At 38.2% G+C, this 17,500-nt stretch overlaps 1 protein-coding gene across 1 annotated transcript in view; it reads right to left on the bottom strand.

Annotated features, from left to right (window-relative positions):
* The window catches only part of LOC138026960 (MAM and LDL-receptor class A domain-containing protein 1-like), a 226,196-nt gene that overhangs the window by 174,588 nt on the left and 34,108 nt on the right, over positions 1–17,500 (bottom strand). Inside the window, exons 7-14 of the mRNA XM_068874440.1 lie at positions 16,721–16,956; positions 16,100–16,184; positions 12,382–12,535; positions 10,923–11,119; positions 10,107–10,400; positions 9,469–9,765; positions 7,734–7,890; positions 7,179–7,372 (exon numbers count right to left, since the gene is read on the bottom strand). Of these exons, the coding sequence (XP_068730541.1) occupies positions 7,179–7,372; positions 7,734–7,890; positions 9,469–9,765; positions 10,107–10,400; positions 10,923–11,119; positions 12,382–12,535; positions 16,100–16,184; positions 16,721–16,956 (1,614 nt within the window). The remainder of the gene's footprint in view (positions 1–7,178; positions 7,373–7,733; positions 7,891–9,468; positions 9,766–10,106; positions 10,401–10,922; positions 11,120–12,381; positions 12,536–16,099; positions 16,185–16,720; positions 16,957–17,500) is intronic.

Here is a 17,500-nt window from a genome sequence, read left to right as displayed (position 1 = left end):
ACCCTCAGTGAGCCATGATTTGCTTAGTTTGGCTAGCCTGCCTGATATATAGGCGCACGTTTGGCTATAATCTCTTTCAGGGTACTGATTGGCTCTTGCACTTTTTCATCCAGGTTCTTATCTGGGTTGAGAATTTCGTACCAATTAATCAGTTTTATATCTCCTTAGAACAATATAGTGTTAAATTTTGAGTAATCTCTAAAATTACTTTTTGTATACCTTGGGGACTGGGTTTTAATTATACAGAAAATTGGGAGGATCTGTTATATCAACTGTCGGAATTCCTGCAGTAAAATTTTGTGAAGAATTTGTATAGGTATGATCAATGAGTGTTGCTGTATGATCAGTAAGTCTTGTAGGTTAAGTAATGATCGGCAGGATGTTATTAGTAAAAAGCATATCTAATATAAAGATTCAGCCAAGCCTAAAAGCGGAGCTCCCGTTTCTAACCTGGCCAGAAAGCAATATAGTGTATATGGCATAAACATAATTGTCTTTAGTGTATAAAGCTTACAGTGATCAAACACCTCTCTTAGTTGATTACAAAATTGCAGATAGGATGCTTGTAGATACAATCTATATTATCATTTTCCTTTTACCTTCACTTGCATAAATTTCTGCCCAACAAGATTCAACTAGGTCTATGTTAAATCCAATGTAAGGGCTAAGTATAGCTTTAATATTTTTGGCGATGTATAAAACTGGAGCTCCACCTGCGTTTGTTGGTGAGTCAACGTGGAAAACGTTTTAGCCTTTGATATTAACATTGGAAACAGAGATTTCTCACCTAACTTATTTTCAGTAATCTCAAGTATATTCAGCTTGGAGTCAAGGAAGCATAATAATTCATCCAAAAGAGTCATCTTTTTAGATAAATTTTTGATAAATTTATGCAGTGAAAAATTGAAAAGGACTTAGCATTAGAACTTACTAGCATTTAGATAAAACTATGGACTAAATAATATTAAGAACAGGGAGTACTTAACATGAAATCCGGGTCACACTCGTATGATTTGGGAGGAGATCATAAAAATCAAAATTCTTACTGAGGCCGATCAGGCCAGCCGCCAACCATACCGTTACATTCTCGATCAGATAAATGGCGCAGTTTACATGAGGGATCTTATCCCGGAACGAAATTCGCCCCGGGTTGAGTTTCGTCTCGGTTTCTGGCCATTTGGCTGTAACTGTTTACATGCCCCCATGATGTCATCCTGGTTGTGTAAAATTCATGTAATCACGATACACCTTTTTATGGAAGAAACCCGGGTGGAGAAAAAAAACTGTAAATGCGATATATCAAACTAGAAAATGCGAGATGAAAAAACTAGAAAATGCGAGATAGAAAATGCCAGACAAAAAACTAGAAATGCGAGATAGAAAAAGCGGGATAAAAAATGCGAGAAAAAAAGCTAGAAAATGCGAGATAACAAACTAGAAAATGCGAGATAGAAAATGCCACATAACAAACTAGAAAATAGGAGATAGAAAATGAGAGATAAAGAATTTTAAAGGTTTTCTTTAAATTTAGAACCTGGGGATCGAAGAGTGGGGAACGGGGAATCCCTTCAATAGAAATTTTGAAAACGGGGAATGGCGAAATGAGAACAAAGGAGGCCAGTGGAAATTTTATTAAAGGTGTGACAATTATTTCCGGTATTGAGTTTTAGTAGCAGCTTACGTTTGCAATAAACAGATCATCAGCAGCAAACCTTCCAAATGCGTACTTTTTGAGCTAAGACATTAAAATTCACGCTTTAACCCACTGTCGCTTGGGCCATAGTGCAGCCGGTAAGAAAGATGGAGAAATAACTTTGAAGTCGGCTTGCCGCACCTGTTGACTTTTCCGCGGCCTATTTACTGCCTTAGAGCCTGTTTTAGGGTAGTAACGGTGAAAAGCTTAAAGATAAATTTGTCGTCGCAAAAAAAAAAAGAAAAAAAAAATTAGGTTAAAACTAATTCAGTGGAAACTGACATTTTTAATTATTGATTTGTGATGTGATCGCGATTATTTATCTTTTGCGGCAGCGTTCTCTGTTTTCCGATGCTGATCCCGATCCATAGGCAGTTTGATAGGTAGAGAAGCTTGCTGAATCGGCAGTCAACGCATAGAAACGCCTGCACAGGAAAACGAAACGGTATTGTTTTTTATGTCTGCAGTAAACCCTTATTGCTTGTTAAAGCATCTAGGCTCGCTTCGTGCAGCAGTGTCTACTTTTTTCAAATTCTTGTCAGACAGTTTTGGGATTATCAAATAATATAGCAATTTGTAAAATGACGATAATTGCGTTCGACAATAGGGCAACGTAATTTTTAATCTTGGGCATCCTGTTTATTGGTTATTTTCATTTTTGTCAGCGCCATCTTGAATTACGTCATACGTGTATTGATACATCATATGTCGACTATACGGAGTCAGGAGCCCATCTGGAGCGTGCAACTTCCATACAGCGTCTGTGAAACGGCGTTTTCACAAGTAGGTTTATTTTTAGACTGGCCCTTCCCGTGAATTAGGTCAAAAAACAAAGGCAGTTCCGCTTCGGTGACTCTATGACGTCAGCTTAATAATAAATGATCACTCCCAGATTTACCGTAAACACTTTAATAAGCCCTCCCCAACTCAACCCACTCCCTTCCCCTCTCCCTTCCCGGGGACTCGTAGCGAGGGGGCTTGGTAAAAACTTGAGAGTCAAAATACCAGTCTTCTAGTTTATATCATCAAGCTTTAATAAATCTAGGATAGAGTATACAGCAGTTATCAATGTCCTGAAATAGTCTCAAGTTGAAATCAGAACTTGGCTAGAAAGCGCAAAAAGTAGCCCATATGATGTTTGAAGTTAGCACTGTAAAGCTGAAGAGTAAAATAAGCTTTTAAAACCGTATTTTACCATATATTGCACAATATATTGCACAATATTCAAGGGGAGTGAAGGGGGGCTTATTAGAGAGGTCTAAACAAGACTGAGGCTATCGGAGGTCTCATAAGATAGGGCCTTACTAGAGCGTTTGCGGTATGTCTCTTAAAGTGACGAATGCTCAGGATTCCGTTAAATGTGTGTATTCCGATCGAAAAAATAGTCATTACAATACTTATGGCGTCAAGGAAAAGCCACGGCGTAAGTATAATTCGATGGTCTCCTATCCAGATACCAACCCGCCCGAAAGGTATTAACTTCAGTGAACGTTTATCGTGGGTGCACCTCGAAGTTTTTTTTTTCTTTTTAATGTGGAGAAGAGCGCCGAATCAAGCTGTTAGTCAGTATTGACCACTGTCACAACAAGCTGAATTTGGTGATTCGCAAGTCTTTCTCATGTATATTACTGTACTTTATTTACACCGAAAGTAGAGCTCATAACCCCAGCAATTTGCGCTTTAACTTGCTGTGAATTAAGAAGTGAACTCGAAAATGATCAACATGTCATCCTCGGTGCCATTGTTACTCGATTCCTTTTATTTTCTTCGATGTTTCTGGGTTTAGTATTTCACTACTAACCCGACATGTCCTCTCGGGGGGCTATTATACGCAAATAAAAGATATTGCACTTAGTTATGATTCAGAGTCTAGCCAAGGGCACAGTATTTTAATCCTGTGACATGAGTCATAGTTTTCGGCGCATATTAAGAATATCTCGAGAAGTACACTGATGCTGGTATCCTCAAAAGCGACTGTCCAACGCACTTCAATAATCCGAGATTACTACTACGTGTACTTAAATAAACATAGTCAGGGAATCCTCTAAGAAGACTAGATCTAGCAAACGAAAATTTACTTCTCTAACAACCGTACGCGTTACAAGTTGCGTTAAAGTCTTAGAATTTTAGGAAACATTTTGAGATCATACCAAGTATTTCTTAAAAGCGGTGTTAATTCCTATTACATTGCAGAGAGCTTAGGTCCTTAGAGGCACGGAATGCCACAGTTTTGGACCATGGGACAATAAAGTAAATTGCCTGAGGGTCCTACAGTCACGAAGCCTATAGGACTCTGCGGACCTTAACTGTGAATTCCAGCTCCGGTAGTCAACTCCTACATGTGAAGAGAAACAAGACACTTTTCCTTTTCACCAATATTTCGGCCGAGTTTACCGGCCGGCTTCATCAGGCTGAATGGCCGTTACATGTGTATCGCACCACTAATTGCCCCCGCGGGGTTTTGGCCTCTGGGGGAAACCTAGAAGGCCCCCACGTAAAAAGGGAGAATTTGTAAATTGTTAGATATTGCACAAGGGAAAGAAATCTCCATTTGCTCAACAAAGCGCGCAAGCTGGTATCGGTAATACTTAACAGGGCACGCAAGGTGGTATCGGTATGGTTCATCGAGTTCGCGAGGTGTTCTGGGCAACTTGAGTCACGAGGCAGAAACTCACAGGGAGCACCGATATCGAAGGTTCGGCATAGCGATTGTAGGTGAATAATTTTCGAATACTTAAAGCGGTTCCTTTTACTTTGAAAATCAAAGATTACAGTATCTGATAGAAAATCACATTGCCTGGATCAGAAATTGATTTTTCAGGCACAAATCATAAACAGTGGCGACGATTTGTCAGACATAAATGAAATCAGAAACAGGGGAAACAGACTCGGCTACAAACTGCAACCTCAGATAGCAAAAGCATAGTCTCAGTATTAACATTTTCAAACAATCTTAGATAATTTTTACAACATTTATTTATATATAATAAAAATCAGCGATCCGAATATAATAAGCGAGTTTTGTTCCTATTTTATGGTATTGCAAAGTGCCGTGGGAAGAACTATATGGATCAAAAAGATGATGGCGAACGATCACCCCGAAATGTTGTCTTCTAGTCATTGAATGTTCCTGTTCCTGTTTTACCTATTGCTTTTCAATTGATAGTGTATCAAATAAACGTTGATAGAAATTAAAAATTAATGCTGTTTGTTATTGCTCATTCCTTCCTTGCTCCTTTCACTTTCATTTACCTACCTAATTACATGTAAAATAATATGAAGACATCACAAAGTGCAGCACACACCTCAACTGCCATCTGCATTATTGCAGGCGGGAGCAGATGTAGTCAAAACGTTTACCAGGTACAAGTTTAGATATGCAACTCAAAAGCGCGCTAGCCAGAACACCATTCAAATCTTTTGCCTGAGCAAACCGGCAAAAAGAACTATATGCCCATGAAAACAATAAGGGTTTATTACTACCGACACAAAAAACAATATCGTTTCGTTTTCCCGCGCGGGCGTTTGTATGCGTTGACGGTCGATTCAGCAAGCTTCTCTACCTCTCAAACTGCCTATGGATCGGGATCAGCATCGCAAAACAGTGAAAGCTGCTGCAAAAGATAAATAATTGCGATCACATCACATAAGAGTAAAATGTCAGTTTCCACTCAATTTGTTTTAACCTAAAAGAAAAGTTTGGTTTTTTTTCGACGACAAATTTATCTTTAAGCTTTTCACCGTTACTACCCTAAAACAGGCTTTAAGGCAGCAAATAAGCCGGGGAAATGTCGACAGGTGAGGCAAGCCGACTGCAAAGTTATTACTCCATCTTGCTTACTGGCTGCACTATTGCGCAGTTTTAAAAGCGACAGTGGGTCAAAGTGTGAATTTTAATGTCTTAGGTCAAAAAGTACGCATTTGGAAGGTTTGCTGCTGATGATCTGTTTATTGCACATGTAAGCTGCTATTAAAACTCAATACCTTTAATAAAACTTCCACTGACCTCCTTTGTTCTCATTTCGCCATTCCGCGTTTTCAAAATTTCTATTGAAGGGATTCCCCGTTCCCCACTCTTCGATTCCCAGGTTCTAAATTTAAAGAAAGCCTTTAAAATTCTTCATCTCTCATTTTCTATCTCGCATTTTGCGCTTGATCCTGACAATCAATAACGGGACAATAGGGGCTGTTAACAATCTAGACTTCTTACGCCTTCCTTATGTTCATTTTAGATCCTTAATCGTTGATAGTACAGGTCGTTTTTGGGAATTTTTTGATCTCAACAAATCCTTTGTTTAAATCATGGATGTTCGCTCTAAGCGAATCAAACTCCTTATGAGTTTCCATTCGGATGTGGGGAAGGAATTCCCTTGTCCATAGTTCGTTCAGACTTTCCAAGGTTAAACTCATCGCCAATGTTGCTTCACAAGCCAGGAAGGCTACGATGAAGCTCTCCTCTCTCCTGGAAGCCCTCGTCTCTACTAGTTACAGTTTTCCTTTAATGAACACTTCCCATCCCGTCACTCTTAAAGGGGACCTTGACCGTTACTCAGACAATAACTTTAAAGTGGAAATAATGTTTGCAAACCAATCTGTTCAAAGTTTTTTTTTTCTAAAAAAGGAAATTTAGTTCAAGAATCACTTTAAAATTTTCTTGGGTGAGCCATCTTGAAGAAATTGTGATAACAAAATTCTAAATTGCAACAAGGACAGCAATCAATTAAATGACCCAATCCTGATGCAAAGCAGAGACAACAATGTGGCTTGTTGTGACTTAGGATGTGGTAGGTTGGATGTTTTTAACTCAGTTTGCATGTAACATTTCAATATCAGCGGATGAGAATAGTAAACTAGAGTGTATCACAGATAATTATAGGTACTGATGAATTAACAGGATTTAACCTTTTACTAAAAAATCATATCTTCACCGCGCGCGATGAACATAACATTTTTATCTTCCACATGTGAGAATATTGGTGTCGTCATGGTAACGAACACGATTAGCCTATAAAACACGAGCTTCGTCTTCATTGTAACATAATTTTGTGCTTTAATATAATTCGTCTCTACTACATTAAAATTTTACAGTATCATGATTTGCTTTTCAGAACTTTCATTCTTGTTTCATGTTACACAACTTGAGTGTTTTAGCGGTGGGTGACCAGAGTAAAACAACTTGTTTTAAATCTAGACATTTCATCGATATCCATATAATAAACAGAACATTACATGGCCAGTTGGGGATACGAATTTTATCTTCTCATGCTGAGAGATACTTTCAGCACTCGAAGATAAAATTCGTTTCCCCGTGCGGCCATGTAATATCCTCTATATCATTGACCTAAAATAAAAAGGAATTGAAAAACCATGAGATTAACTAATTTCTCAAGGGGTGACGGGACAGTAGTGAAGAGACGATCGCCTGAGGACCGAAAACTGACGAACTCATAAAGTAGCCACTTAAACGAATTTTAATTATGCTTACCTGAAAGGAGACCACTTCCCAAAATCACGTACTGAGCTTTAACGCTGCTTCCCAGACGCGTCAAGGAAATGTTTACTGTGATCTCATCTGAACTTAGGAAAGGAACCTCGACCATTTGTTCATCATCGATAAATGTATCCCTGGTTTGCTGATATTCCAAAGTCTTGTTCCCGTCAAATATCTTCAAGTGCTCACTATAACGATGTATAAGACTTTATATGTTGACTAACATTTATCACACCAATCCTTGGCTAAGGGGATCTTACCAAAGTAATGAGATCCGATACTAGTTCATGTTACGAGTGGCGGGAATCTGTTGCCTTCAAGCCGAAATCTCAGTATTTAAAGTTTACATTTTAAAAGGTTATATTAGGGTGTTAAGGTGTTAAATTGGCCAAAGAATAAACAATATCCACTACGACTTCATGCCAGCGTCCTAATGGACTTCACGTAGAAAAGTAAATACATTACTGTACATTGATGATCTATACGATGTTCCTTCCCTATTTTCAACAACAACACGATATTAGGAATAAAGCGAATGGTAGCAAATACCTGCAGCTACCAAGATTTATCCTCTGAATTATAAACAGAGCAACTGCGTTGGTGATGCCAACTTTTCCAATTGTCCAAGAACAGTATAAGGGATCATAATCAGATGCTGATGCTACGTCAATCAAACCAACTGAAAGGTTAACAGACAACCTGCAAGCTAAAGAGAGAGAGAGAAAACTTTTACCACAATGTGATCATGTTCGCTGTCATGACCACGACTTCGATAACATTGTCAATCTGATCGCAGTTATGGTTTCGATAATAATCGCGATTATTATTTCGATCTTGATATCAATCGCACTCTGAATCTCGATTTCACAATCTCAGTCACTATAGACCATGTTCGTATTCTCAGTATTGGACTGTAACTAGCTTGCAATGGAGGCTAATGCGGGGGAATCATTCAAATGCAAATACTTTTTATGGTAGTGCACTGTACGTGCACCAGTTTGTAAGAGCGTGTGTAAGAGTGTAAGTCCGTGTCGACAAAAAGCCCGCAGCGCGTGCCAAACTCACGAAAATAAACAAGTCTGTTGGCAGCTAGTCCAGTTCTGGACCCCCTCTCCTGTCACGCAACGCAGGAGAGGGGGTCCAGAACTGGACTAGTTGGCAGCGTGCTTGAGTTTCAACAAAATGAGCTCCAAAATCGGCAATAATTTGTGATGCTCATGAATAACGGAGCAGCTGCTATTTTCAAAACGATGGAATTACCTGGTGATAAATAACCTCGTCTAGGAGGGTAAATTTTTGACTTTGCAGAAACGATGGTTAACCTCAAGAGTTGGGCGATTGTGATCTTTCTGTTGAATTGGGACATTTCTTGTCAATATTTAAAACACTTAAAAGAAAAACAAACTAACAAAAACAAAAATCTGGTGTCTTCCCATCATTTATTTTGACACAGATGTGATGTTTGTTCCGCGTGTATTCATGGAAAGTAACTTGATCACGGCGCCCGCTGAATTCGATGTCACTTTCGATTTAGCGATTTACTCGTGAAGGTGGGGTACTAAAACAAATTCAATACGGAAAGCTTGTGAAGGGGGGTATTAAATAAATACCCCGCCCCGAGGTCCGACCCTTTTCCCTTTTATATTAAACCACTTTTGGCAGAAAAGATACCCCTTTCGTATACCTTCCATTGGAAATAGCATCCCTTTCGGGCGACGCCTCCCCGTATAGGCCATTATAGGGAGTAACCCCCCTTAACCCGGGTATGACTGTCCTGAGAACTTCCTTCTGCTCTTCCTAAAAACTGTGTATCAATATTTATTTCCTTTTGCATCAATATCTGTGTCGCATAAAGCTGGTTAGCAAAATCCTTACCTTGCTTAGGTCACATTTTTGAGCGTTAAAATAGAATTTTTTGTCCTATGTTTCTGTTACAAAGTGGTATATTTTTTAGGTCACCCATCCAGATACTAATCCCGCCGGACAAGGAAAACTTGAGGGAACCTTTTGTTTAAGAAAGCTGTCACACGCTCAGAGTGCACGCTTAAACTTTGTCACCCAGTCAAAACAAAAATAGTAAAGAATATCTTCACAAATCTACAAGGCCCACAGCAAGTAAATCAAGCCTCTCTTTTCCTTTCCCCGTCATTTTTTTGACAACACTGAAGTGCGATATAACACTAAATTTAGTGTAACTTGCATGTTTCTCATAACACCTGTCCCCCCATAACCAGTAATCATCGAGATTGGCTATCGGATTAAATATGTTTCACTGAGAAAATACCTGTGGTTACAAAATGTTCACTAGAGCGAGGTCCATCTCCTTTGGAAGTAAACGCAGACACGTAGACTTTATAGCGCTGTCCTGGGTCAAGAGTCCTCAAAGTTACCCAGGTCGAATTGGAAACGGTTACACTGCTTTCATCAACAGGAAACGAGGTATTCGAGGCCTTCTGGAAGAACACTTTGTAACCCAACAGGCGACCATTGTGATACTGTCGAGGAAGCTGACTCCATTGTATTGTCACATGAGTCGATGAAATATTAGTTATGAATAAAGTACTTGGTGCACTGGTAGGAACTAAGACAAAAGAGGCATAAGATCTATTCAGTTGTTTTGAGTACCACAAAAATCCATTCAATTGAAAACGCAGATAAACTCTAATTTTATATATAGCTTTATATATAGCTTAACTGCTTGGCTGATGGTCCCTTGTTTAATTCCTACCTTTTGCAAAATTAGACCCACTCAAAATATCATTCAATTAATCGATTAACACAGGGATCTGCGACGATTTGTATAGCATCACGTATCAATTCAGAGTAAGGCTGTGCGAGTAAGAGTAAGTTGGTCGAAAGTGGAACAACAAGCAATTCACCTGTTATAAGAACTCGAGAGTCACACCAAACAACTTTACTCACCCCCTTCATCCGTCATTGCTAGGAGAAACTCACTCACAAACGGCGATCCGTCAGCATCTATAGCTACAACACTGACGTTGTATTCAGTATAAGGAGCAAGATCTGTTATCTGAATGGATGTAATATTTGGAGAGAACAGTTTCTTGACAGGCACACTGTTGTGACTGCTCTCTGCAATCACTACATAAAAGCGCACGTCAGCGTTTAATCGATTGTTGATATCCATCCAACGGAACTGCAGACTTTTGGATGTTCTGTTTTCAAAGATAATCTTCCACCCAGCCAAATAGGTTGCTGAAATAACAATCCACCAGACTATTAAGATGCAAGTAGGGATAAATTACCTTCCTCGTAATATTGATTTTGTGCAAACAAAGTTTAAGGTTTGACCCAAAACTTGTTTGGGATGAAACACCACAGTTAGACAATTACAAAATTAGGTTAAACCTGAAACAACATCCTCACGCCAAATTTCACTCATTGTTTGTCAATTTATTTATTTATTCATTTACTGCTGGTCCGTGGTTAATTGCATTATAAGGACTAATGGAATGCAAATCATAGCGTTCTATGTGGCATACCACAGGGTGCCGTCAGCCAGTGATAAAGTCCAAAGTCCATATTTCCTTTGGTTAATTTTTAGGGACTCTGTGTGTTTTACTTATTGGACAAGTATTGAAATGGCATGCTAAAAGCTGCTTTTACACAAAAGGGATCCGATTCTAAAGAAAGATTATTGCCAAATATGTTCAGTGCACAGATCTAATCGAGCTGTATAAAACACTTAAGATGTTGAACTGTTTTCATGATCCTTACCTGAAAAGAGGCCGTCCTTTAAAATACCATAATCAACTTTCAAATAGCTCTGTCTGTTCTCAAGTAAGACCTGTATCGTGACGTTATGTGATTCTTGAAATGGTACTTCCAGAAATGCTTCCAAGGTATGGTTTTTTCGACATCCTTCCCAGGTGAAAACCTGTGCTCCGCTGCCATCAAAAACTTTGACATATTCGCTGTGAGGTGCAAAAGAGAGCACAGCTAAACTTTTTATGAAATACCATGAATTGAATTCAGGGAATTGATGATTCCTGAAAGTATTTAAACTTGCCTAACTTGATGAAATGCCATTTACAAACCATCATCATCAACAATAACAGCAACAACAACAACAACAACAACAACGTCTTTATTTCCAGAATTACTAAATTATTTACAGGTAGACGGGCCCGCAGGTAGCTTTTGCTAATCTTGGCGGACCGTTTATTCAGTTAACGTGCAAGTTGTATTAATATTTTTTTCCGTTATATGAATTTATTTAAAAGTGAAAATAGTAGATAAAGGAGAGGAGGAACTGTAGACTGAATTACCGTATAAAAGTTTTGGGAAAGTTAGTAACAGTTTACTGAAACTTTGGTTGCTGAGGATTTTACTCCAGAATTAATTTTGTGTATGTCATTAATATGTTCTTCATCGTCAAAAATACTGAACAGTATAGCTTAAATTCCTTTTTTTTTTTGAATGAAGATTTCGGTTGTTCTCTCAGAAAGCATGGCATCTCATTCCAAATTTTTTCGCCTATTTTCGAAAAACCAAGTCTTGACCGTTTTGACCGTTTTATGTAAAAAATTGTTTGAGGCAGAGGAGCGAGTGTTGTAAGAGTGGATGCTGGATGTGTTCGTTTAAAGGTTACACATGCTAGGTGGTGCTGAAGCATTTTTAACGTCATGCATTAATTCAGACAAAATTTTAATATAAGAAATTTAGCGGTATGAGGTTGGCGTTAATAAACAGCGGAACGGTATGCTGGTTTTTCTGTGCAAAGTACATGAAATGTAGTGCTCATTTTATACTATCAATATTTTGTCACAACTACTTCTCAATGCTCTTGCAGGGGGGCTCTTGAAAAACATTGTCTGAATTAACACAAGGTTACGAAATCTCTTTAATGGGACCTTCTTTATTTACTTATCGACGCAGTGCAAATAATTGACCAAACATGGTAATTCATATCACGCGGAACATTTGTCCGTACTAGTGATGAGATCTTCTTCGCTTCATAGGGGTGTGAAAGGAGTCATTGTACCAGGCCATGTGACATGTTCTAGTAGTGAAACAACTATCGTTTCCTTCATTAAAATAGTAATTTACATGAAAGACGCCTGGTCCAAGTCTCCAAAAAAGAACTGTAAATTAGTTCTGAAAATCCCCAAGGGGTGTCACTAACTACAATAAGTATCTACACACCTACATTTACGCACTGACACAGGTATCTAACCTGCAATAAACTAAATGTATTCCTTTAATCGAAACAATTGCCACTTGTTCAGCAAATCCAAACTTTCCAATCGTCCATGTACAAATGGGGTCAAACCTATCGTTATAAGTGATGTTCAGATGACCAAAGGAATCGTTCAAAGCCTTTTTGCATTCTAAAGAAAACAAAATTAAAACTTGTTACTAAGATGCTATAGCCATGATCAAAGGTGACAAAGCGGGATCTGTATTTTATTCCAGGTGTCTCGATTACTTTGAACTCATTCAGCTTTGACTTTGCTAAAAAAGAATTCAGTGAGACCCAATTGGCCAGTTAATGATAATACTAATAATTATTATAACCATCATTACTTTATTGATGTCTTTAATTTGTACACCGCCAAGCACCAGTGCTCCAATAATAAAATGCAAAATCACATTAAAGCTCATCAATTCAAGTGTTGCTTGTTAGTAAAAAGACGGAGAAACAACAACAGGAATACCCGAAAACTATCATACATGCACAAGCCACAAATCTAGGGACTTGATCCCACGACTTAATTAGTAGCAAGCAAGGGCTCCGCCACTATTTATTTATTTATTTCCAAAACACATAACTCCTTACATTACTTACAATACAGCTCTCTTACTCTACTTTCAGGGCATTACAATACTTAATCCACTAAGAATACGGTACGATACTTGCTCTACTTACAATACAGCACATGACATCATTTATTGACAAAATAATGTTTTCATCGGTTTCCACTTATTTAAAATTTTATCTTGATGAGGTAAGTCACATGCAAATGTTTCAATATTGTAATGAAACTTAAGGTAGTTTTGTACGCCAGCAAAATAGGGGTTACGTCCCTCCATTCTGCATTTATATTGGAAGAACGTGCCTACTAAAATAATACAATTAATCGCATTTTTACAAGCCATACAGTTTGTATAGACTAAGAGAATACATTCAAGGGCTCCGCCACTTAACCGACGCGTCCCTTCTGAGGCAATTTGTGGCCTTACAAAGGGCTGTGTCATGCTTTGCACATGTAAGTCATGCTCAAAAGACTTGAAGAAAGACAAATGTCGAAATGGTATACATGAAGACCAGAAAAATCGAATGCTATGTTTTGTTACTAAGAATCATCATAATAATAATAATAATAATAATAATAATAATAATAATAATAATAACCTTTATTTAAAGAGGGTAACACCTATTACTATAAAAGTATTCTCCCTAGTGGCCCTCTATAATTCCGCTGAATGAATTTCTGTCATGTGTTGCTAAGAAAAGAGAGAATTAATGGTTGAAATTTTCAACAACTTGGCAGTATATATATATTTTGGTCTTTTCACAGAATTGGCGCAAAAAGGTTAATTTTGTTTTCCCAGTACAGATCATGTGACGAGTACACAGGGAATCGATTCTTTATCGGGTCTATGCGAGTATGAGAATGTCCGAGTTTGAAAGAAAACACCCTCTTGAGTATTGTCATATGATCTACGTTGAGAAAGCGAAATTGCAAAGTGAATAAGGTCTAGTCCTTGACCTGCTAACAGCCCCATGTCTTCTCTTTTGTGCATTAAACTAGAGCGCTAATTCATCAGTTTAATCCAATTTTCCCTGAAACACGCAGTGTAAAGGTCCTTTTAACTAATGAGGCCCTATTGGAGGGGTCTTAGTATTCCGTATCCCATTATTTGTTTGCCTAAATATCCCGTATCCCGTTAGTTTCTGTGGTTTGTGCCTCTGTAATGACAGTTACTTCTGATGACGTCATTGTGGCTCTGAGGAGCAGGGGGAGGGACGCTCTCAAAAGCCTAATACTGGTAGATATTTATGAAAAATACAAATAATTGCATTTGCGACAATCGTTTTCACTTTTCACTGCTATTTTGCAGTGTTTGCAGCAGTTTTCTAGTAAAAACCGCAAAAACGTTTATCATGACCAATTTTTAAAAAAGTTAAAATTACAGTGCCAGTGCAAAATTGTGCAAAACGTTCGTTTTAGCCTCTAAATAACACGTTTTATGAAAAGTGCTATTTTGCAGTGTTTGCAGCAGTTTTCCAGTAAAAACGGGAAAAACGTTTATCATGACCAATTTTTAAAAAAGTTAAAATTACAGTGCCAGTGCAAAATTGTGCAAAACGTTCGTTTTAGCCTCTAAATAACACGTTTTATGAAAAGTGCTATTTTGCAGTGTTTGCAGCAGTTTTCCAGCAAAACAGCAAAAACGTTTATCATGACCAATTTTAAAAAAGTTAAAATTACAGTGCTTGGTATTCCGGAATCCCTTCTTTAAATACCCTGTATCCGGTTAGTTTTTCCCCCAAACATCCCGTATCCCTATAACGTTTTTTTCCAAAATGATCCCGTATCCCGACAACCGTTAGCAGGGCCTCACTTATCCTGTGACGAAAACGATTTCGTGTCTATGAACTGGATTTCTTGAGGTTTCCCAATCAACTCAGTTCATCCTATCAAATTTCCGTTTTACCCAGACACATAAGCCAAACCATTTGAAACTTTAAACAAAAAAGTGGCCGCAAGCCTTTTTCAATTATACTCAACGGATTCTCCGATGATACATTGTTAAATTTCTTGTTCGCTTATTGCCAACGAGCAAGCCGAGCGAAGAAGCGAGGTTTGCGGAGGCGGCCAGCTTAATGCCGCGCGAAGTGGTGCAGCAGGCAGAAAAATTCTCGATCGTGCTGTGAAAAGTGTAATGTAAGGCTACGTAGTGTAATGTAAGGTTCCCTGGAGATTTAGTAGGGACCAATGAAAGCGCGTGTTTTTATGTGTGATGTCATTAGGCAAACTTGCATGACACGCGCCACTAATGATGATCTTGTGTTCAGAGGTGAGTGAACACAATTTTTTTCTTATTTCCCTGACCATTGTGTTGTGTACACTTGCTTTGAGTGTTTGTTATTGTTTATTTATAGAACCATCGTCTTCTATATTGAGTGAACGAGCTCAAAACTAAAGCGGCTTACGTGTTCTTATCGGCGGCTGTTGTCAATTTCGGATTTCGGCTGGCGAGTAGAGCAGTGTGTTTTTCGTTTTGTAACCATTGAGTCGTGAGGAATTTAATTTAATTTTCAAAGAAGATACGTTTTCTGCAAAGTACACAATTAAACGATCAATCTGACTTGTAATTCATGGCTGTATCTTGCATAATAAAAATTCTACAAGTGAAACAACTTTCATGTGAGAGAGAGTTTGATTCCCTGCTACATGTTCCACACTGAAAAGTCTGGAAACGCTTTGGCGATTTTTTTTACATGGCACTGATTTTATTCAACTTAATTATTGTATATTCCTGTTAAAATTACGGCCGTTCAAAAATTACAGCAGTACTTTCCATATTATTGCAAAACACGTTGACATCTACATTGTTGTTCGAGATACAAAGTGTGCAATTTCTATTATTGTATTATTGTTAGACTAGATAAGTTGAGTTGCAGTACTATCGAAAAAAAAAAGTACAACTACTGTTGGGTGTTTTGGAACTCTGATACAAATCTGTAAACTATGTATTATATTGACTGTTTCGTTGTCACTTAGCGATAGCTATTACTAGTCATTACCTGGGATCGTGAATACCATGAGAATAATCTGTCTAAAGTGCTGGCATCGAAAGGTGAATGTGATATCATGTATATGTTTTCAATTTGGATCAAATGATACATTTTATTTAATTACACCACTAAAAGTAATGAAATGTACCTGAGCAGATTCCATCTGTCAACGAAACATCGTCAATGGCAATGTCACCAGTAAAAGAGGCACCACGGATACCCTCAAACGTAATCTACATGCAATAACCAAAAATACCTCGTTAGTTAGGAGGAATGCACTGGAAATGATGTGGAAAATCATATTAAAATAAATATTCACGGCAAAGAGAGGTTTCTGCTTCATGCTGTTGCCATTATCAAATGTGTAATTCTAACTCTTGTCTGATATCATTTCACATCATGACTAATAGCGGAGCTCTGCACACCAGACACGCGCGCGAAGCATCATGATAAGAAAATATGGTAACCCATCTGTGCGAGAAAATTTGGCTTTGGTCATCGTACCAATGTACGATCGTATGACCCTACGTACGTTCACCTCTCCATGTATGCTTATGTGACTAGTATCATGTGATCATATCGTGGACTCAACCGTAGAAAAAAATACCCTTTGGCCTGTTGAAAATGTTTTTGGCGCCTACAAAAAGTGCACCACAGGAAGCTGTTTGCTTTGCTACTACTGTGATTTACTGTTCCCGGCGGATGGCTCCGCATTGACTTCGTGGATAGACAACTACAGTACAACTACCTTACAATGTGCTGAACTTACATTATATCCTAAGACAATTGTTCTCTTAGCCTTTCTCCAAATGTTTCCTTGGTTTCCAGATTCACTGAACACTTTCATATTTCCGCTGAAGACATTAAAAGTCCCAATGTCTGCCCCATACATGTGATAATAGAAGGACAAGCATCCCAGTTCTCCATTTCCAGGGAGAACAAGTTCAAGCTTTGCGTTATCGCCTTCTCTTCTAGGGGACGACGTCTCAATAAACATGTAATAGCCTTTAAAAGAAAGGGGAAAACAATTTGCCTTTTTTATTTAACAAAAAGACAGTTAAATTTATTGCCTTTTGCCTTTCTGGGAATATTCAACCAGTAGCATAAATTAACTCCCACTGACCACTCCATCCTCCCTCAACTCAAAAAGGTGGTTACTAAGATCTCCACCCAAGAATAATAAAAAAAAAATTGGCAGTAGCACGACAGGGTTGACTCATTGACTTGAACTGGTTGCTTAAACATACTTAGGACTAATTAATATATAGCATAAAAATGCTTAGTGATTACTGCGCACTGTGATTGGTTAGCTCGGAGGTTAATAGCAAATACTATTTACCTCTAAGCAAACGGAAACAAAATGGTTCCCCGTGTCGCTTCTTTTACCAAGTAGCAAATTTAATCGATGCACGAGGCTGATATAATTCAGCGTGTGTCTTGTATATACTAAAATCAATATTTACCTCCATGTTTGAACTAAGGACTACAACGTTCATGGCAATTAATCTGGGTTTACAGCAATATCTCTGCTTTGAAAATCGCAAATCTT

The sequence above is a fragment of the Montipora capricornis genome, chromosome 12 (assembly GCF_036669925.1).
Source record: "Montipora capricornis isolate CH-2021 chromosome 12, ASM3666992v2, whole genome shotgun sequence".
In the NCBI taxonomy this organism is placed as follows: domain Eukaryota; kingdom Metazoa; phylum Cnidaria; class Anthozoa; order Scleractinia; family Acroporidae; genus Montipora; species Montipora capricornis.
Note: the sequence above shows the minus strand (reverse complement) of the source record. Positions and strands in the feature narration are given on the sequence as shown.